This window comes from Podarcis erhardii (genome assembly GCF_964252035.2).
Source record: "Podarcis erhardii genome assembly, chromosome: 7".
In the NCBI taxonomy this organism is placed as follows: domain Eukaryota; kingdom Metazoa; phylum Chordata; class Lepidosauria; order Squamata; family Lacertidae; genus Podarcis; species Podarcis erhardii.
The window spans coordinates 57,714,235-57,742,103 of NC_138511.1; the positions used below are offsets into that span (position 1 = coordinate 57,714,235).

General features: G+C 46.4%; 1 protein-coding gene across 2 annotated transcripts; it reads right to left on the bottom strand.

Annotated features, from left to right (window-relative positions):
• Positions 1-54: 54 nt before the first annotated feature.
• SLC12A3 (solute carrier family 12 member 3) lies at positions 55-27,869 on the bottom strand. 2 transcript variants are annotated; one of them, XM_081872416.1, is made up of 26 exons: positions 27,513-27,869; positions 24,579-24,725; positions 23,570-23,645; positions 23,255-23,350; positions 22,367-22,506; positions 20,772-20,882; positions 20,312-20,423; positions 19,482-19,612; positions 17,990-18,074; positions 16,428-16,582; positions 14,910-15,017; positions 13,925-14,048; positions 13,603-13,704; positions 12,015-12,170; positions 11,593-11,692; positions 10,951-11,062; positions 9,407-9,547; positions 8,686-8,792; positions 8,231-8,313; positions 6,618-6,680; positions 5,173-5,274; positions 4,126-4,237; positions 3,643-3,729; positions 2,733-2,868; positions 1,458-1,525; positions 55-761 (listed from the first exon to the last, which is right to left on the bottom strand). In XM_081872416.1, the coding sequence occupies exons 1-26, from the start codon at positions 27,813-27,815 to the stop codon at positions 620-622; spliced, it is 3,099 nt and encodes a 1,032-aa protein (XP_081728542.1). In that variant the 5' UTR covers positions 27,816-27,869; the 3' UTR covers positions 55-619. The 2 variants fall into 2 exon arrangements, with proteins under 2 accessions (XP_081728542.1, XP_081728541.1); XM_081872415.1 differs by having other exon boundaries at positions 6,612-6,680.

A 27,869-nucleotide genomic window follows, 5' to 3' on the forward strand; every position in this document is an offset into this window, starting at 1 on the left:
AACATAGAAACAATGAAAATATAAAAACAGAGATACAATTTGAAAACCAACCAGCAGGAACAGCTCCAGAAGATTAAAATCACTATTCCCCCCCCCAAAAAAAAACACACCCAACTTTGCAGATGTCAGGAATTTTTACTTTTTGAAATATGGCAACCCTATTTAACTTAGACTGAGCAACCATTAAACTGGGAAGTTTTGGCCCTATAGATGTTGCTGAACTACAACTCCCATCATCAGCCCCAGCAAACATGGCCAGGGGGTGATGGTAGTTGTAGTTCAGCAACATATGGGGGGCAGGAAATACCACCACACCTGAAGTAGAGGATGCTTTCAACTCAAGAACTCTCCTCTGTACAGCAGGACACATGGCGAACCACTTCCCCTCAGCAATCCATCAAAATCTACCGGAGACCGTTGGTCAGATTATTCCTCTTAACAACTTGTGGCAGGGCGGAATATCCATCATTCACACCACAGCTCAGGAATATTCATCATTCACACCACAAGTCTTTTATTGTGGACCTTACACCACCAGAAACAAACCCTCCAGAAGGCCCAAGTCCTAAGAGCAGGATCTGGCCTGGAACAACTTCATCTTGATTCAGCTGCCCAAGAATCACTGGCAGTAAAAGGTCAAGACATTCTCCTGGTTGCCCCTGGTCAGGATGACGGGGGGTCTCAGGTCCTGCGAGAGGGTTTCCAGCCAAGCCATATAGAGGCTGCTAGGACATCTTCCCTTTCGGCCTATCGGCAGCGTTCTAGAAAAAAAAGGTGGAGAAAGCAGAGGACAGCTTGGGTTTGTTCGTTGTAAATACAGCTGGTTTCTTATTTTTATGGCACGGCCAGAGACCTGTAGTAGCTGGGTGGCAAGAGCTGACGGAAGCTATAGCTCAGAACATCTAGAGGTTTACCAGGCTGGGGACGCAGCTGCTCAATCTAAATCTGGCCTGCACAACATCTGCTGTGCTTTGCTGAATGCAGCCCACCCTAGCTACGCATGGCAACCCTCCTGAGTGAGACCTGAGAGGGGGCACCTGCAAATCCTGCCTGCCGGGACTGCAGTCCCAGGAGAGTTGTCAATGTAAGAAAAACACTGGGGCCTAATTTGAATAGTATAGTGCTTGTTATCTGGTGGGCGGGGCTTGTGTGTTTTGCTCTAAAACCAGCCCCTCCCTTCATTGCGTGTTGCCTCCTGTTGTTGTATTTAGTGTCTCTCATTATGTTTTGTTACAGTTTTCTTTATTATTAAGGATTGATTTTGTTAATCCTCCCCCACCTCCACAACAGCCAAGGCCCTTGGAGGCCACCATGCATGGTTGCTTCAGCTTGCTGGGTTGTGCAGGCCTAGCCCGTATCAATGCATTTCCAGCCATACTTCTTTGTAAGGTCAACATTTCACAAAGCACATGCAAAAACTCAGGTTGGTCAGTTGGTTGGTGGCTTGTCTTACTTACATGAAGATGAGAGCTGCATCTCGCGAGTAATCCAGCAAGATTTCATTCATCCTTACTTGTCGAAGTGACTGAAGGGCGGAAGAGAGAATAGACAGTAAATGCAGAGATTAAGGCCACATTTACACCATGAATTTAAAGCTTTGAAAGCACTTTAAACAGCCATGGTTTCCCTCAAAGGTTCCTGGAAGCTGCGGTTTGTTAAGCATGCTGAGATTTCTTCGGACACTCCTGTTACCTCTCACAGAGCTACATTTCCCAGTGTTCCTTGGGAAGAGGGGCCGGCTGTAAAACCACTCTGAACAATGTGGTTTGTTAAGTGTTGCTGGGAATTGTAACTGTGAGGCGTAAACTACAGTGCCCAGAGTTTGTTGAGGGAATGAATATGCTACGAAGGTGCTTTAAAGCCCAGATGTTGCTGAACTTATACTTCCCCTGACTGTTGGCCATGCCAACTGGGGTTTATTATTGTTTCTTTTTATTTAAAAGCATTGTAAACCACTAAAAAATCTCTCGACGGTACAGTGGTCCCACAATTTACATGTAATTTACTTACATCATTGCAGCTTTGTGTGGGGAAAATAAATAACTGGAAACTGGGAGTGAGGAGTCAGAAGGAGCCACCCAAGATCTTGCACAACCTTCCCAGAACCCAATAAGCAAGACAGGGGGGGCTTAAAAAGTAGAGCTTTTGGGCCATCTGCCTTGCTTACTGGGTACTGGGAAGGTCACATGACCTTACCAGAGCCTGGAAAAGGAGATAGAGGGCAATACCCACTCCAGATAGGTAGGGATGGTTGCGCAGCTGGGAGGGAGATTCCAGGGGTATGCTGACTCTACACAGTTTTGCCTTTGCTCGTGGACTGCTCCCCGCCCCATGTAATTTGCAGGCCCACTGTATTCAAAAATGCAACATAGAAACAATGAAAATATAAAAACAGAGATACAATTTGAAAGCCAACAAAAGAGTGTTATTAAAAAACAACAACAGGAGGAATTCAGTAATAAGATAGTCCAATGTTGTGGGTCAAGGAAAGTCAGGGCAAAAAGAGATGCCTTTCTGAGTTGCCTGAAGCAATTGACGGGTGATGCTTCGTGAATGGGAGAGGGAAGAAGGGCATGCTACAACAATGTAGAAGTCCAGTGCCATCTCGAAGGCCACAGGTCAGCCACCCCTGCATTAAAGGCCTTGGGACCCATTGAGAGGAGACAGCAATTATTTTTCACTTTTTGTGGTGGCAAAGCCCACTCTCCACATGGCCAGTGAGACCCTCAGACCTTAGCTTTATTTTTCATGACTTCCTCATCGGAAATCTTCCATGGGCAGCCGTGCCTCATCTCGTTCACCATTGCCTCGTCTTTGAAGCCATCGTTCAGTCTGAATGGGGCGATTAAGTCATCAAATCTCTTCACACTGTCAACAAAACCATGGAGATCTTGTAAGTGACCAGGTGGTATTGTTTCTGCCTGAACCAAAGAGACCATCTAGGACCTCTCTTCCCCAGAACATTCCAGCATCCAACATGAAACTGTCAGCTGTGGGGACTCATACAGGTCTGTAATACCAAGCTGGGGACAAATCTCAGTTGCACTTTCTTGTTTTTCTAGCCTTGAGAACATTAGAAGAGCCCTGGTGGATCAAGCCAGTGGCACATCTAGGCCAGCATTCTCACAGTGGCTAACCTGATGCCTGAGGGAAGCCTACAAGCAGGACCTGAGCACGAGAGCCCCCTGCCCTCCCCTCTAGTTTCCAGCAACTGGGATTCAGAGGCAAACTGCCTCCAACAGTTTGGAGGGAGAAACCTAGTCATTGTGCCTAGTAACCACTGACAGCCCTATCCTCCATCAAAGCCTTAATTTCACCACATTTCCACATAGTGTAAAAAGTCATATTTATAGCTAATTTTTCTAATGTAAAATGTTAGGTGCTTCTGATACAAATTATTACACAATCTTTAATGTATATGCATAACCACTGCAAAAAACAGGAGGTCGTGTTATGCATTTAACACAGTCATCCTGTATTATTATTATTTATATAACAAACCTTAAAATTTAAGGAATAAGTAAAAAAAACAAAACAAACCCCACCACCCATCAAAGTTTAAATAAACAAAATAACAATAAAAAAGACAACTGCAGATTATTAAACTGGATGAGCATGAAGCTACAGTTAGTCTTGATTTACTGTTCAGGTCGGGGTTTCTGGTTGATGTCAGGAAGAATATGGACCTCGTGAAACCCAAGTCGGAACTTGCTTAACAAGGAGATGATCCTGCAAGAGGAGAAAGAGACCAGTAGTACCTTTTGCAGGGGGCAGCGGTTTTGTGTTTATGTTTTCCTATGCCCAGTGCACACACTGATTCTTTACATTCTGAGGATAACTAAAATGCGATAACCTCTCTTCATGTTAGGAATTTTGCTATGCATCTTGGACCAGCCTTCCTCAACCTGACACCCTCCTATCATTTCTCCCACAATCTGCATTTTAATAGATACATTTTTTTTTTGCATTGTTTTAATTCTATAGATAGCCTAATTACTCTTGTAACCATAGCCTTTAGATGCCCCAATGGGAAGCTTTCAAGAAGGGCCTGAGCACTACCACAGCCCTCTCCCAGAGCACAAGGGATACAAATCCAACCAAGGGCACAAGCAGTCCTAGACTTACGCCTTGCGTTCTTCATCCATCCTGTTGATCTGCCCTCCGACAAACACCCGGATCTTGCACTTCCCCCACCTCTTCTTGCGCCCAAGGAGGTAAGGGATGAGGAGCGTCAGGCCTGCCAAGTAAGAACACAGAATGGCTCTTCATCAAATAGCTATAACCCTGGAGAAAATGGAGTCTGGGAATCCTTCGTTTATTTCAGTCTTTTTCAACTTGGTACCCTAGATATGTTTTGGACTACAACTCCCATCATCTCAAGGGCCCCAGGTTGGCAAATAGTGATTTATATCACACTGTACTTCCAAGACGGAGCCTGTGGTGGCTATAGGCAAGGTTCTCAGGTGGCCTTTCATCCAAGGAGTGGCCAAACCCAAGCCAGCTTAGCTTTAGCAAGGTTGCTGCATCATGTGCCTCAGATCAGCCCCTGGGACCAAAGAATCGTAGAACTGTAGAGTGAGGAGGGACCTCAGGAGTCATCTGGTCCACCCCTCTGCAATGCGACAATCACAGCTAAAGAATCCTTGACAGATGGCCATCCAACCTGTTTTAAAACCTCCAATGAAAGAGAGTCCACCATCTTCTGAGGTTGTCCGTTCCACTGTTGAACTGCTATGACCATCAGAAAATTCATCTTAATGTTTAGTTGGAATCTCCTTTTTTGTTATTCGTACTTTGAATCCATTGGTTCAGGCCTTAGGGGGAGTAGACTAGTTCCCTAAATGTTCCTGGTAAATTAGAGTATTAAAGTATTAAAGCGTGTTGCCTCCTTCCCAAAGCTTGGGAAGCTTCTACCCAGTTTATTGAGGCATGCACAATGCTCACGTGTGTAATATTGGGACATTGTGCGTGTGATGTTTCCCCTTCCATCATCCTCATAAGCTGGCGCCTGTGGCCCTAACTGTTCCCTTATGAAAAAGGGACGCCACTGACCCAGAAGCCCCAAAGCAAAAATGGCAGTGATGGGTCCAAGCAGAGGTTTGGACCAGAAGGTGCAACGCTCCTTTGGTACCACAAATCCTTACCTATGTGGTAGAAGGATGCTGAAATTACCTCCATCATCGAAGAGCCAGTAGATGTCAATGGTTTTCTTGCCCTGCTCTATCTGGAAGGCAGTGCTTGCTTGCTGTTCTGCTACCAAGGCATCAGGGTCCACTAGGAATAATAATAAAAAGGATCCCCACTGCATGAGTAAGAGAGTGCCCAGGATTTCAAACGCCACTCACCAAGTGAATTTGCAAGCTTATGAAATCCCTCTTGAGATACTCTACTTCCCATTCTGTTCATTAGGAAACTTAAAAAAAAACCATCTAATTATATGCAAAAATATGTAAATTATATATTGAGTTGTATCCAGCTACATTCTACTTAGAATAGACTCGTCAGAACTGATGTACCTAAGTTAGGCCATCAGTTTTGGTGGGTCTCCTCTGAGTGGGACTAACTATGTATAAAAGAGCCAAGTCCCATGCTGCCATGTATTTCTGCAACATTTTTTTACAAGTATTAATATGTATGTATTTTTATATGCATTGCTGTATGCATCGGCTTATGTGCTGGTTAGTTTAGGAAACCTGGAATATATATATATATATATATTATGCATATGTAATATAATTATACATACTATACTATGACGGTGCATATATAATCTGATAATAGTTTGTATTTTTAGTGTGACTGGTAAATAAACAACTCATTTCTTCTTGAAATCTAGGAGCCAGATGGGAACTGGGGGGGGGGGGGGGGGAATATGTGCTGAGAAACAGAGCATGGAAGTTTTCAGAGAATGCCATCCCTAGTCTCACAGGCAGCTCTTATCACATGGTAAAATGTGTTTCAATAATTTTGGCATAGGCCTTGTAGGAGACAGTAGAACATGATGGCAACTTGGAACTGATGTTTACATGGGGCTGATGTGGTCCTGACTCAGAGAGTAACCAAATTGGGCAGGGGGGGGGGGCAAAATGAATGTGGGATTGTTTTTTATTTGCATCTCATTTGCAAAGCTAGGGTAGAAATCATAAATCCTAGGAGTAAGCATAACCAACAGAATTAAATATTCACTTTGTAATCCTCCGGATGTTGAACTCCAACTCCCATCAGCCCCAGTCAAAAGGGCCAATGGGCAGGAATGATGAGAGCTGTAGTTCAACAACATCTGGAAGGCACCATCTTGGCTACTCTGGCTACTGCCCTAGATCCTTTTAAGGCCTATCCAGTCCAGCATCCTGTTCTCACAGTGGCCAAACCAGATCGATGAGGAAAGGTCACAAGCAGGACCCGACAGGAGAATGGTCAAGACAGGGCCCAAGATGGCAGGTTTCTCTTCCTGTGCTGTAGGAGAAGAAATCAAACCTCTGAGTCGGCACACTCTGATTTCAAAGGCCTTCCATCTGTGGCCCAAGTCAGTCACTTTCCCCACAGGTAAGACAGTCTTAACAGAAAGACGAGCACTAGAGGTCACAGAAATGAACCTGCTGGGAACTGACATGTACTTATCACAGGAGGCTCTTCAATGTTCTTCTGTGGATCTTCTGCTGGGTCAAACACGGGGTTAACTAGAGGAAAGAGAATATGCAATGAACACAATGGAGCACTCTTCCTCAGCCTGGTGTCCTCCAGCTGCCCAGGACTACATCTCCTGCCAGCTTTAGCTAACACAGCCATGGCTGGGGCTGATGGGAGTTGTAGTCCAAAACATCACGAGGGCATCAAGTTTGGAAAAGCTGCTCTGGAAGTTGGCTTGGAGCAAAAGAACACCCCCTTAGCAGTTGGATGGTAACAAGGATTGTGATTCATTTCCTCCTTACACTAGTGAGAAGGACCAAAAGAAGCAAGATCAGATTTATTTGATTTTTGTGTTTGTTTGCCTCGCCTCTTGGCCTGGTGCCTAACACTGAACAGTGGCTTGTGATGAGCCACTGTCTAATGCTGAGTGCAGCATATCATCCGGGAAGGGCCTACCTTCCTCATGAGTTAGGATGAAGGAACAGGTCATTGCTTTGCATCTGCTTTGCATGCAAAAGTCTCAAGTTCAGTTCCCGGCAGTGTCTTTACAGGTCTAGGAATTGTCCCCTCTCTGAAATCTTACAGCGCTATTGCCAGTCATTGTAGACAACACTGAGCTAGATTGACCAATGGTCCAAATGCCAAAGGCAGCTTCCTGTGTTCTTTTCTGTGTCCCACAGTTCAGTGGTTACAGCATCTTTTTGCATGCAGAAGGTCCCAGATCTTGAATGGGGTAACTGTGCCCCTGAGGGACCAGGTGTGCAGCCTGGGAGTCATTTTGGACTCACAGCTGTCCATGGAGGAGCAGGTTAATTCTGTGTCCAGGGCAGCTGTCTACCAGCTCCACCTGGTACGCAGGCTAAGACCCTACCTGCCCGCGAACTGTGTCGCCAGAGTGGTGCATGCTCTAGTTATCTCACGCTTGGACTACTGCAACGCGCTCTACGTGGGGCTACCTTTGAAGGTGACCCGGAAACTGCAATTAATCCAGAATGCAGCAGCTAGACTGGTGACTGGGAGTGGCCGCCAGGACCACATGACACATAACACCGGTTCTGAGAGATCTGCATTGGCTCCCAGTACGTTTCTGAGCACGATTCAAAGGGTTGGTGCTGACCTTTAAAGCCCTAAACGGCCTTGGTCCTGTATACCTGAAGGAGCGTCTCCACCCCCATCGTTCAGTCTGGACACTGAGATCCAGTGCCGAGGGCCTTCTGGCGGTTCCCTCATTGCGAGAAGTGAGGCTACAGGGAACCAGACAGAGGGCCTTATCGGTAGTGGCGCCCGCCCTGTGGAACGCCCTCCCATCAGATGTCAAAGAGATAAATAATCACCTGACATTCAGAAGACATCTTAAGGCAGCCCTGTTCAGGGAAGTTTTTAATATGTAACGCTGTACTGTTTTTAACACTTGATTGGGAGCTGCTCAGAGTGGCTGGGGAAACTCAGCCAGATGGGCGGGGTATAAATAAATTATTATTATTATTATTATTATTATTATTATTATTATTATCCTCTGTTCCTAATTGCATCCTTTTAGGCAAATCAACTGAACTTTAGGAAGCCTCTGGTCCAGACAGGATGTGGTGGAGGAACTCACTGTGAGACTGCACAAGACTGGAGATGTTGAGCCCCTCCTTCATCCGCATCATGCACACGCCATACTTGAAGTCAAAAGCATCACTGGAAGACAAAACCAAAGGGCTGCCAGAGTCAGTGTAAGACAGATCTCAGAAGTCCTGGTTGGAATCAGCAGAGGCTGGTCTCCATGAAGGCAAATGGGGCACTGCCCACCAACCCACATCTGCCCTGCAGCCAGCCCCCCACCTGCCTTCTTACTTACAAGCAGCTCACAGGATGGCCCTGCCTGTCAGCCTCCTCCTCTTCCTTAGCCTCAGTGTTGGTCAAGACGGGAGCCAATTTATAAATGAACATATGAAAAATTTGCCCAAGTCATAAACAGACACACCTGCCCATCCCTGGTGCTAATGGTGGCCACAGACAGCTGCAGCCGCTAAATCATTTAAATGGATCCCATGCCATGACCCAACTTACTGCAGAATCCCAATGTATTCTTCCACCGTCTGTGGATGGGCAGCCTGCCAATTCTTCTTGTAACCAATCACAAGGACATTGGGCTTCATTCTCCCAAGACCAGAAGCCTTTATCAAAGCAGAGAACAAGGGGGGTATCATTATAGACCAAACTGACACTCCCTCCTCATTCCTCAAGGGGCTGAACTAAGAACTTGGGTGGAAACAACTGGGCGGGGGGTGGGGATTTTCTAGCCAAGTTCTCCATGCCATGCGTAATTTTATAAATTTCTGTCTTGTCACCTCCTACTCGCCTTTTCTCTAAACTTAACTCAGGGCTCATCCACACTTGTCCTTTTCCTAGAAACCACGGGTCTGAATGGTTCCCCCCTTCCTCCTCTCTTTTCCCAGGGATAACCTGCTCTTTAGTGCTAAATCAAAGGAAACGTCAAGCCAGAGAAAACTCAAATTGCCATTTGTTCTGATTGAGTGCTAAAGAGCAGTTTTCCTCATGAGGAAGCAGCAGGACAATGCCCTCAGTAATGCCACCAGCATGCTGCATTCTGCCACAAAGTACGGCTGCTGAAAACAGACAGTAAGAAACAACAGTTAATTTGTCCAATGAATACTGAACTTTCACAATAATCGTTTTAAGGATTCTTCAATGTAGCAGTCGTTGTAGACATGGGCTGCCTACTTACCTTCAGCATTTCAAGATTTCTTTCTTTTTGTTTGATTTTTACCTGCATAAGAATCTGAACTCCAGTTCTCAGGTCCTCAGCTAAGACATCAGTATAGAAAGACTTGATTTTGCGCTTGGTCAGCCACTTGACGTGGCCTCTGGAAGCAAGACGGAACTCAGACATCATCTGTTTGCCTGGCCCCTGTGAGAAAGCAGAAGAAAACAGTGGGAGACCCAAGGGCGGCTGGCTTAAAACAGGCACATCCTTCCTGACTCGTGTGACCATCAAGTTATCCAAATTGCACTTCACTAATGTAGCACCCTCCAGATGTTTAGGACTACAACTCCCACCATATCTAACTGTTGGTCGTGCTGAATGGGGCTGATGGGAGTTAAAGTCCAAGCTGGACACAGAGCCTATGATCAGATCCCATCCCTGGGCTTGTCTCATGGGTGCCACCTGCACCTAGAATCCTATTTCAATCACAAAAGGTGTAAGTCATCCCTCTGAGCATGCACAGGGGCTCCTTCCTATACCTATACATGCCACTTCCTCATGTCTGCAGTTTGAAGAAAGGCCTTCAGAGCCCAGGAAGTTTGAGCTAAGGGGTACCTCTGTGTTGTTGTTTTCGAATTTGGCACTTGGCCAGCTTAATAATGCAAAGGGGCCAATCATTTCCCCATTGATCAGCCACCACATCTGCAATTGCTGCACCTCAGGCAGAGAATAAGAGGTAATCTGGAAACAGAATGCCATCCTGTGATTAATGTGCCCTGCTTTCAAAAAGCAGCTTCTGATCTTTGCCTTGGCAATTAAGCTGCAGCTGGAAGTGATTGCCTTCCATATCTTCCGAGCCTATCATTCAGTCCTGCTTAATTAGCTGACTATCCTTCCAGGGGGAACAAACAGAATCAAATGCAGCTTTCATTATGCTTTTCATGGGGAAACCAGATTTGCTGCGGCCACTCCAGCGTGAACACAGTTGTCTTCTGCTGCGAACACAATGTGTAAAGAAGGCAAGTGCTCCAGTCTCTCCTAAACATCTGAAGATGGGAGTTGAGGGGTGGGGGTTACTGCCAGCTTCCCATTGGGGGCCATTTGGGTGTTCTAGGCATCTGCCTGGTGGGGCTGGTTGTGCATAAGTAAGCAGCAGGTTCCACAGGTAGATTGTGTGGTCCAGCAGTAAGTAAATCGAACTGAGGAAGCCAGAGCCATCATTTTGACAGGCTCATGCTGGGATTCTATTGGCTTTTGGGGCCTCCTGATCCCTGCTGAGCCAGAATCTGCAGAATCCACCTACAGTGCTGTAGCACAGTTGAGATCAGCCCAACTAGCTTACAAACTGACCTGGAGGTCTGAAGTGGCCCAATCTTGTCACCAAGGTCCCTACTTTGAGACCATGGGTTCTGTATGCTAGCCTTCACACCTCATGGGTTCACTGTAGGTGGTTGATTCATAGAGAATCAACTGTCTCCAAAAGAGCTCCTAGATGAAACCATTCCTAGCCTGGGGCCTTCAGAAGTATACAATAGACAGGCAGGCAGGCAGGCAGATAGATGTCCACAACCTGCAAAGTTGATTCTCCTATGGTGATAAATACTCACAATCAACACATTCCCACAAATCATCAGGCTCAAGTTTTTGGTGAAGGTGCCCACAAAGTCCACCAAGGCTGGACGGAAATTGGGAGGGCCAGTCAGCACCAGGCATTGAGGTCTGAGGGAGAAAAAATGAGAAGTCATAGGCTGCACTTGGGACCAGATTATCTCTCGGAAGGCCTATTCCCATCTAGTCCTCCAACGTTGATGTGATTGGTTTGACTGTGCCGGCTGAGGCCTCCTCTGTTGCTCTTCCCACTGTGTGGAATGAGCTCCCTGTGGAGTTCAGACAAGAACCAACAGTGGGGCACTTTCTCAGGCAGCTGGAGAGCTCTCTGTTTACCCAACTGCATTCCCTGACTGTTGACATCATTTATTTTGAATTGCTTCCCATAAAAAATCCCAAAATAATGTAATAATAAAAACATTACTAAAAAAGCACATTAAAAATAATTTCAAGTCCAATACAGAACATAAGTGTATCAGAAGAGCCTGCTGGTTTAACTCTGCACTGCATGAAGAAGCAGTCCTGAATTGCCTGACATTCAGCTTTACTGCATGCCCACAGACAATATTGACCTAAAAGGCTTCTTGGAAAAGGAGGGTCTTCAATAAGCACCAAGAAGAAAGCACTGTACACTTCCTCACCTATAATTCTTAATGTGGTCATCCACCTCGTTGAGTCCCACAGAATAGTTCAGGGCCATGTTGTAGGAACCGGCTTGCACGGATGAGCCCCAGTTCACCCCTAGAGAGAAACAGCCAAGCAGGATCAGAGCATTTATTTTTGCTTAATGGTAGCTGGTGTTCACAGAATCACAGCAGAGTCAGAAGGAACCCTAGGCACCATCTAGTCCAACCTCCTGCATTGTACACATTCCCTTCTGAGCCACATTGGGGGGGGGGTCACATGCCAGTGATGGGTGGGGCCAGAGGCAAAAGTGGGCAGGTCATTAAAAGGGGGAAAGGGGCTTTGGCTGGGAGGGGGCCTGATGCAGGAAGAGTTCTGAGGGCCAGATGTAGAGACGTTTGCCCATCCCCGCCAGGCCTGAGGTTCCCCAGTTACATACCTGGCTTCTTATACAGAACATATCCGAGCAGGAAGACCACAATTCCAATGGCAATGAGGGCAGCCCACCAGGTCAGCAGGAACATGATGACCACGGACACAATGGCTCCAAAGAGAGCCACCCACTTGCTGTAATAATTGAAGGAGGGCCTCCAACCTGGGTGGATGTGACAATGAAAGAGAACCAGAATAATTGGCAATCAAATCACTGCACACACACTATCTTCTTGTGCAACTGCCTTGCAGGTAATACTGATCTGCCATCCCCAAATATCAATGGATCTTATTTTAGGGGAAACATGGGAACTATTTTTTTGCCGTTGGAGTAATTTTGTAAAATAGGGCAAAGAACCTAAATACCTGTCATGAGCCTAGATTACCCACACATTCACATTATTATTATCTCATCCAGGGCATCCAGCTGATTATTATATCGTTTTTCTCCATGAGGATCTTGGATTAGCTGGTGATAGCAAAGAATGGAAAGTTTCTAGTGACTGTCATTAAAATAAAGGCCCAGAGATGCTCTCTTAGTTTTAAATTGCGTAATTTTTAATTTAGTTTGGCCATTTTATTTGCTCAGTTGTGTTAAGAACATAAGAAGATCCTGCTGGATCGGGCTCAAGAGGGTCCATTTAGTCCAGCATCCTGTTCTCACAATGGCAGGATATGAGTGCAACCTGATTTTTTCTTATTGTACTTCATACACAAATTTCAATGGCGAGTAGCTGATGCAGATCAATCTCTCAATCTATCCATTCAGCCACATATATTTGATGCACAATACCTTGGGTTAAGAACTTAATTCGTTCTGGAGGTCTGTTCTTAACCTGAAACTGTTCTTAACCTGAGGTACCACTTTAGCTACTGGGGCCTCCCGCTGCTGCCGTGCGATTTCTGTTCTCAACCCGAAGCAAAGTTCTTAACCCAAGGTACTATTTCTGGGTTAGCGGAGTCTCTAGCCTGAAGCGTCTGTAACCCGAGGTACCACTGTATCTACTATTTAGGACACTGTTGGATAAATTATGTTAGCTTAATGTAAACATGTAATAAAATTTAAATGGGGAGGGAGAGAAACACCCCAATATGGAAAGGCAGCTGGGCTATAGGGATGAACCAAATCAGGCTTCCCAACGTTCAGATTTTGCAGCCCTGCTTGCTCATCACTACACCATCCTGGATGCTGTGGCTGACAATGAGGCCATATACCAACTGAAGGGCTCAGATCCTGCTTCCAGGTGCATGGCCCACAAACCTGTTTAGATCTGCTAGGAACAGCCTCCCAGCTTCAGGACAGTGAGGCTCTGGAAGTGGCGTAGGACCTGACCTGGTGCACTACTTTTGATGCTAAGCACCGTGAGCCAGTGGTGGTATGGTGGTGAGAATGTCCGACTAGGACCTGGGAGAGCAGGGTTCAAATCCCCACTCAGCCATGAAGCTCATTGGGTAATCTTGGGCCAGCCATTGCCTCTCAGGCTGACCTACCTCACAGGGTTGTGATGAGGAGAACCATGTGTGTCACCTTGAACTTCTTGGAGAACATGATGGATATAGAGTCAATGAATAAATGAATAAATAGCATCCCTTACCTGGGGAGTTGGTAATGGACGCATGGAAGCAGCTGAAGTTTATGAGTGCATAGGAACACAAGAAGAAATTGGAGATGATGGGGGCAATGGCATTCAGTTCAGCTGCAGGGATAGGAGAGAGAAGGAGGGAGGTTCCGTTCATTTGTGCAAATTATTCAAAGTGCAGAATCAGGTGTTTGTAGGGTAGTTGTTATTTATTAAATCATAACATTGGGGACTTTCAACACAGAATTAAAGACCATCCTATTGCCATTGTTTGCTCCACCCTGAGTCAAATCAGACTCTGCCCCTCCCCCACTTCATGACCCCCTGAATTACTTACCAATAAGAATGAAGCAAATTGCAATGACGTACGTCAGCATGTAACCCCTGATAGGTTCGTTGTTTTTTCCATAACCCTTCCCAAAAAAGCCAATGACGGGGTAGAGCTGGTCCTTACAAAGGCACTGTTGGGGAGATGCAAAATGGCTATTCATGACAAGGTTTTGAGCCATCAGGAACATGCCCAGAAATGTCAAGGTTTAAACTGGAGACAGTTCTCTGTGTCCTTAACATCCTGAGGTTAGTGGGGCGATGACTGGATAAGGGGGCTTCTCCGTGGTGGCACTGGAATTATGGAATTCCATTCCTAAACACATGTACCTGGCACACTCATCAATGTCTTTTAGTTATCAGGTGAAATAATTGCTGTTCTCTCAGACTTTTCATGAAATTTAGCTTTCATTTTGTTTGAGTAGCTTCTGGTTTGGTATGTATCCATTTTGGGGGGCCCTGCTGCTGTTTTCTTTCTAATTAATTTTCTTCTCTAAATAAATTTTATTTGATACAAGTGTCAATAGTCCACATAAAATCTATCTTTGTAGAAGATAAAATACATTTACAACAGGCAGAATATCAACCTCTATATGGAGTTTAACTGTTCGAATGGATCATGACCCACTGCCTGTCATTTATAAAAGGACTGGGCTCTGTATTTCATTAACATGCTCAAACTCATCATCATTTTTAGAGCAGTTTTACCCAATGAAATGCTTGATGTATCACAGTTTGACATATCACAATCTAATCTCACAGTCAACTTCAGAGCATCCCAAGGAAGATGTGGAGTCATCTTCTTTTACTGATGGGGGAAATAAGGCTGGTGGTTTTTCACACTTTGTGGACAGTTGTGGTCATTTGTATTCAGATTCAGAGCACATTCCTGCAGGTTCAAGCTCAGCCCCAAAGCAATCAGATCCTAGCACTGTGGTCTAGCTTTTGGTTGGGAGGGGAATCCAAATTTCCTGGTTAGCTGCCCCGTCTCTCACCTGGAAGACTTTGGGGGCTGACACAAGGCAGGCCAGAGCAGAGGAGAGGGTGGCCCCAAAGATCCCAGCTGTGATTAGTGGTGCAAAGCCAGACACCATGCTCATACTCTGCAAGGAAACACAACGGATCACATATGCACTGTGCATGATGCAGAGCAGCAGACTGGACTTCAAAAACTCAGAGAGACCAGTCCAATCTATCTGCACAGCAGCCCAGGCTCCAGGGTTACAGCCAGCCCTGAGGCACAGCCCAAACCTAGGTCATGGCCTCTGGAGTCCAAGACACCCCAGAGCAGCCCCTGAAGTCTGTCTCCTCTAAGCCTACATCCCCCGAGAAACCAATCCCCTCCACACCAGTGACCCATGTTCCCAGCTCGCCATATCAGTGCATGTGATGCACACAGAAGGACTTATTAGAAAGGAGGATACTCCAGTCCAAAGATGGAGGATACTCTTTCAAACCTTCAGATCCGGCCCCCAGAAACACAAAACCCACCACTGGTTCATTCGCCAATGTGATCAGAGCAAGGGCTCTCGCTTGGAACTGTCCTTGGTGCTGCAACTACCAACCTGTGTGGTCCCCCATGGGCTCTGTCAAAACCAAGAGAGGACACCTTGGCTTCTTCTCACAGGCCAGCATGGGTGTGTGTGTGTACCACTTGACACTTGTCATGGCCCCCACCCAATCAGGGGTCCCGCTCTTGAGCCTCTTTGCTGTTGCTGCCTTGCCATTGGAAGTTATTAAACACAGTTCGGATGGCCATCTGTCAAGGATTCTCTGAATGTGGTTCCTGGATTGCAGAGGGTTGGACTAGATGCCCTTGGGGTCTCTTCCATCTCTGCAGTTCTGTGATTCTAGGGTTCTTCTCCCTACATGCGGGCCCTGATCAGAGCAAGGAGGAGAAGCATCGCCCACTTCCCACAACCTCTCAGGAGTTCAGCCTGGACCCACGGGAAGTGGGGAAAGGGATGGGCACTGGTGGAATGAGGAAGAGCCAATCAGAGAGGGCAACGTCCACAAGCCTCTTCCCAAATCTGAAGTTAGGGAGCTCAGCTGCTCATGGCCACTAGGTTATCGAATACTGAGCTTCATGGGCTAATATGGCAGATTGATGGATTATTCAGGGATTCCTGCTGGGTCTAGGCACTAAACCAGTCTCCCTGCATTGTGCCTCCCCATTGTCAAAGGCAGCTGGCTTTGTCCCCAACCCAGTCTGGAGATCTATTCACAGCAGAGAAGCCACCAGTAGTCATGGAATCATAAAACTGTAGAGTTGGAAGGGACCCAAACTATCATCTAGTCCAAATCCTGCAATGCAGGAATCATAGCTAAGTGATGGATCCAGCCATCATGCCCATGATTGATCAGAGATTGCAACCCATCTGGTAGGGTTGGATCCTGGGCTGCAATAGATTTAAATGGAAGAAGGCAGTGTCTTTGTCCCCCTTCCAAGTATCCCCAAGGCCCAGGTGTCAAATAAAAAACATCCTTCCCCATGGCAGTACGGCTGATAATACCTGGTAGAAATTGATAAGCCCAAAATTACAGGTGTGGCTCTGAGCACACTCCGTGAAGTTCCAGCCCAAGTTGCAAGCGATCCCTTCACAGCCCACAGAGCCAACAGAGATGGTGTCATTCACGTTTCCAGAGGCATCCCGGACCACACATGCCCCTAAGAAAGGGACCATGATAATTTAGCATCATTTCTGACAGTTTTCCTCCACAATGTGGGCTCTTAATTTCAAAGACCCATGAGCCACTCTAAGCAGAGGGGGGCAAAATTCAGGCTGCTTGGATCTACTTTGTTTTTCTCACCAGAGCCCCAATCCAGTTAGAGACCTTGGGAAATTAAGCCATGTATAAATCCTGTTAAATAAACCATATAATGTTCATTCCACATTTGCAAGGATTCAGTCCTTCGGGCTATCTGTGCCTACACTTTGGAATTCTCTGCCCTTTGGTACTGGGCATGTGCCTTCGCTGCTCTCTTTTTGACAATGGCTGAAATTTTTCTTTTTCTTTAACCAAGCCTACTCAGATATGTAAATTTGACATGCATTTTAATATGCAATTTTATTTTATCATGTATATTTTAAAGCTGCTGATTATATTTTGAAATGTTTGAAATTTTCACATATCCAGCTAAGTTCTATCCAGAGCAGACCCATTGAAATTAGTTAATTCTGCTCATTGAAATTAGTTAATTCTGAATAATAATAATAATAATAATAATAATAATAATAATAATAATAATTTATTTATACCCCACACACCTGGCTGGGTTTACCCAGCCACTCTCGGAGGCTCCCAACAGAATATTAATAACACGATAAAACACCAAACATTAAAAACAACTTGAACTTTAGTAGGTTTACTCTGAGCAGGACTACCAGGACCCCTTGTAAACTGCTCACTGGTCTTGACAATTAAATGCTTTACAAATCCTACAGAATGAATAGATAAAGCCCACCAACCAGAATCAGGTGGACAGCAGTAGCTCAGGAAATACACCTTGAATTAAGACATAATGCTCCTGAGTCCATGCTCAGTCCAAAAACATCCAGGGGGAAAGCATGTTGGCTTTCCCTGCTTCACTTGATTAATAATAATAATAATAATAATAATAATAATAATAATAATTATTATTTATACCCCACCCATCTGGCTGGGTTTCCCCAGCCACTCTGGGTGGCTTCCAACAAAATATTAAAATACAATAGTCTGTCAAACATTAAAAGCTTCCCTAAACAGGGCTGCCTTCAGATGTCTTCTGAAAACCTGGTAGTTGTTTTTCTCTGACATCTGGTGGGAGGGCGTTCTACAGGGCAGGTGCCACTACCAAGAAGGCCCTCTGCCTGGTTCCCTGTAACTTGGCTTCTCACAGTGAGGGAACCACCAGAAGGCCCTCGGCATTGGACCTCAGTGTCCAGGCAGAATGATGGGCGTGGAGACACTCCTTCAGGTATACTGGACCGAGGCCGTTTAGGGCTTTAAAGGTCAGCACCAACACTTGGAATTGTGCCTGGAAACGTATTACATTTACCTTACTGATTACGATTAATGCCTGACCATTACCTACCAATAGTCGCAGATATAATCAGATATGACACAGTCGTCCAGAAAATAGCCATGAGGGTCCCTTTAGGAATTGCCACAGCAGGATCCTACCCAACGGAATAAATGAGATTTAGGAAAATGCCTTCCATAGGCACCACCACATTAACCAGTAATTGTGATACTACTAAGGGCTCACCAACCTCGCCTGCCCTCCCCTCTTGCCAACCCGTTTACACCTCACCCAAACCTTTCTCTCTCTCTCTCTCTCTCTCTCTCTCTCTCTCACACACACACACACACACACACACACACACAGCTCCTTCAACTTCTCCCTTTTGCTCACCTGTGCCTCTCCATCACTCACCTGCCTGCCTGGGCCACTGGCTCACTCACTTAAGGCCTACCCACACTTTACCTTTCCTCTGTGCTTTCCAGGCAGAGCCCATGCTAACAAAGCTCCATTTCCCAAGCACTCGTTTTCTTCTTCTTTTGCTTTGGAGCTTTCCCGGTGAAAACCTGCTCTTTTAACACTGAACAGGAGCAAATGGCAATCTGCAGAAAATCACTGTTTGTTGTGCTTCAGGGTGAAAAAAAAGGGGCGCTACGACATGGAGCTTTAAAGTGCGGACCTTGCCTGGAAAGTGCTAGGCAAAAGCTAAGTGTGGATGAGTCCCCACTCTGCCTGCCTCCTCACTTGCTCCTCCTGCTTGCCTGTGGCTGCAGTGAGGTTTCATGGAGGTGGGAAGGCACCCCAGAGACTGGTTTGCCAAACTTCTCTCTGAAGCAACTCCCCCTCCTTACTCACTTGCTTGCCTGATGTTCTGTTGTCATGCTGGAGTTTGTGTTTGGTAAACTGCAGTGTTATGACACCTTACATTTCTATGTATATAGGAACACACAGAAACACACACAGTTTTGCATAGAACTGCATGGGCTTTGGCTTCTCCCAAATGAAACATGGGTGGAAGGAAAGTAGATTGAACTTACCGTATTTTTCGCTCTATAGGACACACTTTTCCCCCTCCAAAAATGAAGGGGAAATGTGTGTGTGTCCTATGGTGCGAATGCAGACTTTCGCTGAAGCCTGGAGAGCGAGAGGGGTCGGTGCACACTGACCCCTCTCGCTCTCCAGGCTTCATGAAGCTATCCGCAAGCCTTGGGAGCCCGGTGAGAGTTCCTGCCGGGCTCCCAAGGCTTGCGTATAGCAGCCTCCAAACCCAACCTGGTTTGGAGGCTGGCGGTGGGGAAAGCATATGCAACTTTTCATGCTTAGCTGTATTAAGTCACCCCTCACTGAAAGAGAGAGAGAGAGAGAAATATATGTAATCAAAGACTTGTCCCTCTGCATCCACAACAGGCTATATGTAGAAAGAGTCTGGAATGGGACCCACCAAACCCTCTGTCCCAATACCCAGAATTTCTCACACCAACTATTGCCCTGGGCCATGTTTCCAAAAGGAGGCTGCTGACTCCAACACCCCACCCCCTGGGCTTCAGCAGCCAGACCCGCCTACCTTCAAATCACCTGAAATGTTGGCTCCTGCCAAGATGCCAGTGGCTGATGGGAAAAAGATGGAAAACAAACCAAAGAAACTGCCATCAGGCCCACGCCAGTTTGGCACAAAGTTCTGCGCAAAGATGTCCGCTGGAAAAGAGAAGGTTTTGTCACGTGTGTGTTTGTGTATGCAAACTTTACACCTGATGATCAATCCAATGAGGTGGGAGAGGGCAATTTCCATCTCCCTCAGGGCACTGGACTGGGTGGAGAGATGTAAACCTGTCTGGTCACTCCAACACCATCTCAACTTATTTATTATTATTATTCTACCACAGCTACCAGAACTTTAATCTGACCCAGCTGGGCTCGTCTTATGTTTTGAGGATTGAATGCACTCCTTGAGCAAGAGAACCAAACTCAAATGTTCCTGTTGTTATTATTTAAAACAAATCTAGTTTAGCTTGTTGACTTGCTAGTCACAAACACAACTTCAGCCCATTTATTTATTTAGAGCTACTTTACATGCTGTTTAAACACCAGAATAGGGAGCTGTCTTACACTGAATTGGACCATTGGTCCATCTAGGTCAATGTTGTCTACACGGACTGGCTGGCAGGGTCTCTCCAGGATTTCAGGCAGGCAGTCTTTCCCAGGACCACCTGGAGATGCCACTGGGGATGGAACTCAGGACTTTCCACATGTAAAACAGATGCCCTCATGCTGGGTTATGGCCCTTCGGCATCATTTCCAACCGCCACTGCTTCCTTACACCAACTTAATTCTTCTGGAGTACTTCAGTTCATGAACAGTCCTCTCTTCCCTCAGCCACTCATGCCAGCATCTTACCCCTGTAACCGAAGAATCCTTTGGCTTGTTTCTCCTCACTGGCTGGAATGATGGTTCCCACAAGGTAGTTTACAAAGGAGATCATGATGACAAAGAAGAAAAGAACCTGTGCCTGCAAAGACCAAGCAAATCCATTGTGACAATGACAACCCTACTGGGAACTGAGTGTTCCTGTACTAGGTACCTTTCAACACAAGGAGACCATCTTCAGGCCGTGTGTTTGGTCTTTTAAGAGACCCTGGTTCTCCAAAAGGGGAGGAGCCTAATAGAGGCAGGCTGGAGGCAGAAACCTCAGTCTACTCCCAGCCCCTTGGAGCTCTCCGTAGTGCTGGGATCACTGACTTGCCTTGCCCCATGGGTTGCTCCTCATGACCAGAATAGGGTTCTCTCCCCATTAGCCGGACCTGCCTCTGCCCCAGGCCTTCTAAAAAAACAAACACGTACATAACGAAGCTCTTACCTTGGCTTCCCACTCCATCCCAGCCAAAGAAATGCCAAGCAATATAGTCACTGTGATGACCCCAATGATGCGAATGTCATTTGTGGGATCGACCATGGTAGAGTTGTGCTCCTTGGGCAGAAAAAAACACCAACGGTCAGTGCTCACAGGGTGCATCAGAATGAGTGCACTGGGGACTCAAGGCACAATCTGGGAAAGGGCGTGATGCAGAGAAATCCACAGGGTTGGAAAGGGGCCGTAGTTCAGCAGCAGAAAAGGTACTTTGTAGGCAGAAGGCTCTAGATTCAATCTCTGGCATCTCCATTTCGGGATGCCCTTCCCTCTGCCATGCATGAAGCACCATCCATCACTTGCTCCAGACGTCTTGCAAAGACATACCTTTTTGCCCAGGCTTTCCTTGACCCATAAGATCAGAAACTGTTATTCCTGGATTCCTGCCATTGTACGTATTTATGCTACTGTTTCACTTGTATATTGCACCTCTGTTTTCGGAATCCTGTTTTCTCGATATTAAGTCATTTAGAAATCATTTAAAGTAAATAACTAAATGTCACCTAAAAGTGCCAGAAATCTGGAAGAGGCAATGCCAGAGCAGAAGGAACATGGCTCAATTATATGCTTATGCCTTCTTAGTGGTGGTGACCTGGTTGCGGAATGTCCACCTGAGAGAGGCTAGCTTGGCACCTTCTTTATGGTATTTTCTGTGCCAAGTGAAGTGAAGACCTTTTCGTTCAACCGGTTATTATTATTTTTTAATGTGTTTTTTAAAAAACACAAACTGCTGGACCCCAACTCCCATCAGCCCCAGTCAGCACAGGCAATGGTCGGAGATGAAAGGAGTTGTGATATGACAGCTTCCCATCTGCAGAGAAAAGCTTGCATTTAGAATAGGAAGATCTTTGGTTAAAAGATCAGTGCTGACTAATCTACCCCAAAATGTAAGAGTGCTCAAGACTTCACACAGCTGTGTCATTTTGCCCCCAATAATTGTTTGAGTGGGATTTGAATCCTTGGCCTGAAAATCAATCCTTTTTAGCTGCAATGTCTGGACACAGTTAAAGAAGTTATTATTTGAGGACCATTTTAATGTAAAAATAGGTAGAATCTCCTGGGCTGTTCTGATTCAACCTATAAATTCTGATGCCAACCTTTCATGGTCTGGGGAAACTCCTAGACTCTACCGCTGCTGGGAGCCCTGGTGGCTTCAGTGGCGCACAGTGCCTGTTTTCAGCTCTGGATGTTCCTGGGACAGCCTGCTCACACAGATCTATGGGCCAGTAACCTATTGCTTAGAGCCTTAGACTATGGCATTGTGCTCTATGTGGAGCTATCCTTATTTATTTATTTTATTATTGTGTTTAAACTGCGCCTTTCCGACATGGTTCTCCCCCTCCTCATTTTTAATCTTCACAACAACCCTGTGTGGTAAGTCACCCAGTGGGCTTCATGGCTGAGTGAGGATTTAAGCTCTGGTGTCCCAGGTCCTGCTCCATCACTCTAACCACTGCACCAGGCTTCCTCTTGCTGTCCTTGATGTGGTTCAAAGATTGCAGAGATTTCCCCATAGCCTGGTGGCAGCAGTTGCCCCGGCTTACCTGCATCAGGTCCCGCACAGTCTCTGCAAAGCCCACCGTGTGCATGGCCACAGCCACCGCGTTGGCAAAGGCAAAGATGAGGCCAATGGAGCCTCCCAGCTCAGGCCCAAGGCTTCGTGAAATAAGGAAGTAAGTCCCACCTGAGATATAGGAACACAAGGACCATCACAAAGGCTTGTATAGCTCACGTACTGCAAATTATATATTTGATCTTATTGCATTGCTATCCCACTTTCCCCTCCAAGAATCTCAAGGTGGCATGCAAGCTGGTTCTCCTCTTCCTCATATAATCCCCACAACAACCCTGTGAGGTAGGTGAGGCTGACTGGCTCAAGGTCACCCAGTGACCTTCATGGACCAAGTGGGAATTTGAACCCTAGTCTCTCATGACCTAGTCCAGCATCCTAACTGCTGCACCACACTGGTACCCAGGAATTGGGCAGGCATAGAATCATAGAATTGTAGAGTTGGGAGGGACCTAAATGGTCATCTAGTTCTGGGCCCCTGCTCAGATCCCTCCTCCTGGGAGCGGTTTGGTGGGATTTGAAGCTGGCCGATGAGAAATGGCAAAAAATGGTGGATCCCCTGAATCTGTCAGTCTCTTGAGTGGAGAATCTTCTAGGTGGCAAAGTCATTTTGTCCACCTCTGCAAATGCCTCCCACTCCTCCTGAGCCTCAGCCATGCCAGCAATGGTTCCGCCCGCCCCCCTCGAGGAAGTCTCATCTGGTTCTGATAGATGAAGCTGGTGGGACATTGTTTGTCTGTTTGTTTTGAAAAATGATGAGACTTGTCTATGTGAAGCAGAGGTTCAATGTGTACACACACACTTGCCAACCCAACCCGTGCAACTTTGTCAATATTTCTACAGGTGATATGCAAAACACTACCTGATTTAACTTTGCCATTGGTGGAGATGGCTGAGATTGACAGCCCTGTGACGGTGGTCACTGTCACAGAAAGCAGGATGATCACCCAAGTCAGTGCTGTGAAGAAAAGCAGTTGTATTGAATTATACTGCTTAGACATTAAGGCCATGGTTGGATTCCCACAGAGGGGTTCCACAACTTGGGAGCTCTCAATGAAAATGTCCTCTATTGGGCTGCCACCTCTCCAACTGCTGAGGCTGGAAGTGTGGATAAGCCGTCATGTATATACCAAGATATGTTTGCCTCAACCATGCAGTTAGATTCAACAGGACTTACCTATTCCAGCTTGTGCAGTGATCCAAGGCAGCCGCAGGTACAGAATCACACCCCAGATATTAAGCATGCAACGGATCTGGAAAGTTATGGGAGCAGCAATTGGTAACTGAGAATAACTGAAGCATGTAGGCACCTCAGGGCCGGTGAAGAGGACCAGAGACCTAGTCATTTAAAACCTGTGAGCCAGTGCCCTGACACCTCTGGGTCTGCTTATAGCATCAGAAGAACAATATGGTCAAGTCTTCCCTGGACTGTACCATTTCAGACTGAAGGGTGTGCATGTGAAGGTGGGTGCACATGTTTAAACATTTCCTTCTTTTAAAAGATACCTAGTGCCTGAAGTTCACTAGTCAGAAAAGGAGCACTGGGACCCCTGGCATAAGCGACGAGATCTGTCTGGTAAAGGAAGATGTCACAAGGGGTGTCTGGAAGGAAGACAGTTCCCTGCACCTTGCCTTGTCTCTCCATCGCAGTTTGTGGCCTGGCAATTCAGCTGTGACTCCTCCATCGTAGGCGGTTGCTCTAGGTGAACCTTGGGGTCCCTTCCAACTCTACAGTTCTGTGATTCCATGAACCCCCTTTGCAATTCACCCAAGAGAACTCTTGAGTGATATGTTGATACCATGATTTATAGCAAGGAGTAGCAAGGCTTTTTTCAGACTGAGGGCCATACTCCTACCTGCGCAGCCTTCCAAGGGGCCACCTGTCATTGGTGGGCAGGGCCAGAGGCAAAAGCAGGCAGAGCAACAAATGCACTTTCTACCTTTGTATAGTAGCCTAGCTTCTCCACACTCATATGCTTCTCTCTCTCCTCCATCCAGACAACTGAGGGGCATGATCACTCAGAAGCTGGCTGAAATAAAATAGGGTTCCCTTAAAAACCAGTAGAGAGGGGGCCATACATATCTCCCTGGGAAGAGAATTCCAAAGGGATGGAGCCACTACAGAAAAGGCCCTGGCCCAGGACATCCTTTAAGCCAGGAGTGGGGAACTAAGTAACGGTACTCACCATCACCCCTTTAACCCACCCAAAACGGACAGGTTCCTCCTGAGGCTTTGCATCCCCCTCACCAGCCTCCTCCTCAGTTCCTTCTTCGGGGAATATGATGTCCCTGTGGAGCTCGTACGCTGGCGGGTGGAGATGGCTACTTTCTTGCTGGAACAAAACAACAACAACTGATGGCAATCAAACTGCAAAATTGGGGGCAGGAGGAAAGCGAGAAAAGTTATGGGATAAAGAGACACCTGAGGTACAGAACATCCTGTCTCAGCCAGCAAGGACAATGCAGAGGTCATCAGAACTGGGTGGCTGAGGAGTATGGCTCTATTGGGACATAGTGGACAGTCTGGCCATGACCTGGTTGTGTCCAGAACCCAAATGGCTGCTGCATGAACTGGCTTTGCCCTGCTGGTGCAGAATGAGGCCCACTCCAGGGTTGAGGGGGACCTGGGAAAATGACCTTCTCTGGGTTCCCTCTCCTACATTAGGGCCGGGGAAACCTTTCAGCCTGAGGGCCATGTTCCTTCCTGGGTAACCTTCTGAGGGCCATTGGTGGGCAGGTTCAAAGGGGAAAGTGGGCGGAACAACAAATGAAACTTTACTCTTTGTGCCACAGGTTGGTTCTACAAACCTTTATCTATCCACCATCCAGACAAGTGAGAAGGCATTATTAGAGTCCAGCTCAGGATGTGATACAGGGCCAGTGAGGGACATGGCCTGGGGAGTGTTCCAAGGGCCAGGTAGAGAGGCCTGGAGGGCCACATTTGTCCCCTCAGCATGAAGTTCTCCAGCCCTGTCCTACATTAGTGAACCCTGGTAGGCTGTGGTGATGGTGTACAGCAGGGTTCCAAGCAGACCTTGGCAGCTGAATGTAGCCACCATTTTTATTTCCCACAATGCCCCTGATGTGGAACTTCTCCTGGCCATTGTGGGAAATTATTATTGTTGTTATTTAACTAGACCAGCCACCTGGTCCTGCTCAGGACACCAGGCTTAATGCTGACACTCACCCTGGTTAAAAAAGCTGGTTAAGTTTCTTGCACCTGCCTGAAAGCATGTTAAAACTTCCCACAAGTCTCGGCCCTGCCTGGTGGCCCCAACTCTTCTTAGCTATGGCTCCTCTCAGCTCCTGCCAGATATGTTTAATATGTTTTGTGGCCCAAAACATATTAAGGGTGCCAGGCTGGAGAAGGCTGGCATAGAAAATATGATGCCACATTAAACCAGCTAGTCTTTTAAGGGGTCACAAGGCTCTGGGACATCTACTGCACCTCTAGAAGGTTAGCCATGAAAAATACATATTGGCACTGGGGGAGGAAAGTTCTCTGCACATGCTCAGAGGCATCATCTTCTTTCTCATGTGCACAGATTTAATCTGATATTGAAAACAGATGTCAAGGATTCTCCACAATCCTGCTCTTTTGAATTTATGGGATGATCAAAAAGCAATTTCCCAATCTATGGAAAGTCTTACATGAATACTTTGACCCAGAGTCAAAGACCTTTAGGACTTAAACCTCTTGTTGCGGCACAGGAATATGGATATTCTGGCTGCAGCAGAGAAAATAACACACACATTATGCATTTCTAAGGATAAGGAAGATGCCGAACATTTCTACACTGTTTGGCAGGATCTGATTGCTTATGTGTCAAATTCAGGTATACAAAACTCTCTTCCCCCACCAAATTGCGAAATCTGGCTTTCTTGATGCGTTTTTCTGCTTTTATTTTTTTCTAATTATCTGTTCTCTGTTTATTTGGGAAATGCAGCCTCCTGCTCCTCTGTTTTGTAACTGATTATTTTTTGTTTATGCTGTTGCTTTTATATTTTTAAAAAACTTTGTTTGAAGAAAAAGAAAATAGAAGTTGGATCTGTGCCCTGAGAACCTCCCTTTCCCACCTTCTCAAATGAATGTGTGATCAGACTGTCAGGTGGAAAACTCGATCCAAGCATGCAGAAGAAGAAGAAGAAGAAGAGTTTGGATTTGATATCCCGCCTTTCACTCCCTTTAAGGAGTCTCAAAGCGGCTAACAATCTCCTTTCCCTTCCTCCCCCACAACAAACACTCTGTGGGGTGAGTGGGGCTGAGAGACTTCAGAGAAGTGTGACTGGCCCAAGGTCACCCAGCAGCTGCATGTGGAGGAGCGGAGACGCGAACCCGGTTCCCCAGATTACGAGACTACCGCTCTTAACCACTACACCACAGATGTCAAAAGGGCACAGAGATGGGGCTATTTTCATGCCACTTCTCTATATGCATTTTTTAAAGTGCAACGAGCAAAATAGCTCTATGATATTATTATTATTATTATTATTTTAAAAATATTATCCATGGCTCTTGGCCAGTATTGCTTATTTCCATAAGAGCTTGTGGGAAAAGGCAGAAAAAAGAAATCAGAGTTGCTAAAGACCTCAAGAAAGAGTCCCCCAAAGAAAAAACATTCTGAGCTACCCATCCTCACCCACTGTTGAGGTTAGCTCAATTGGTTAGAGTGTGGAGCTGATAACAACATTGTGGGTTCCATCCCCATATGGGCCACCTGCATATTCCTACATGGCAGAGCTTGGACTAGATGAACCTTGGGATACCTCCCAACTCTACAATTCAATGATTCTGTGATCCAAGTAATGCAGATCAGGAAAAGTGCCCAAAGACCAATGAGGATTTCTTCCAGCTGGGAAAGAATGTGGGGCAAGATTCAATGCTTTGTCCCCCTGGCTCAAGACCTAATGGAGATTGTGATCAGGCAGGGACAGACCTGTAAAGAACAGTAGTTAGAGCACCTGCTTTGCATGCAAAAGGTCCCAAGAGGAATCCCTGGTGGCAGGAGAGACCCCTGACTGAGCTGGATATACTAAGATAGATACACTAATAAGGCAGCTTCCTATGTTCGTGACTCTGTGCAACAGACATTCTGTGAACCAAACTGGCTTCAATTTACCTTGAGGAATGAGTGTAGATCGGACAAGGTAGGTCTGGTCTTCTTGGCTTCACCGGAGACTTTTGTGTTGGCATAGTTTTCGTAAGTGGGGACAACTTCGATGGTGTTGTAGCCAAAGGTCCGCATGTAGAAAGTGTTGTTGTGGGTGAGGTGGTTGGCTTGGGCAGCGTCGTAGGCAACCGTGTCCCCCTGGCCATAGTGAGGCCTGCCTCTGTCCTCGGTGCTGATCAGGGTGCTGATGGTGAACCTGCCGTTGGAATTTGCTGGGTCGGCAGTCCGTTCCATCACCTGCGATTCAGCCATTTCATGGCCCTCTGCTCTTCGTTTTGCCTCTCCTTCAACTCACAGGCAAGGGAT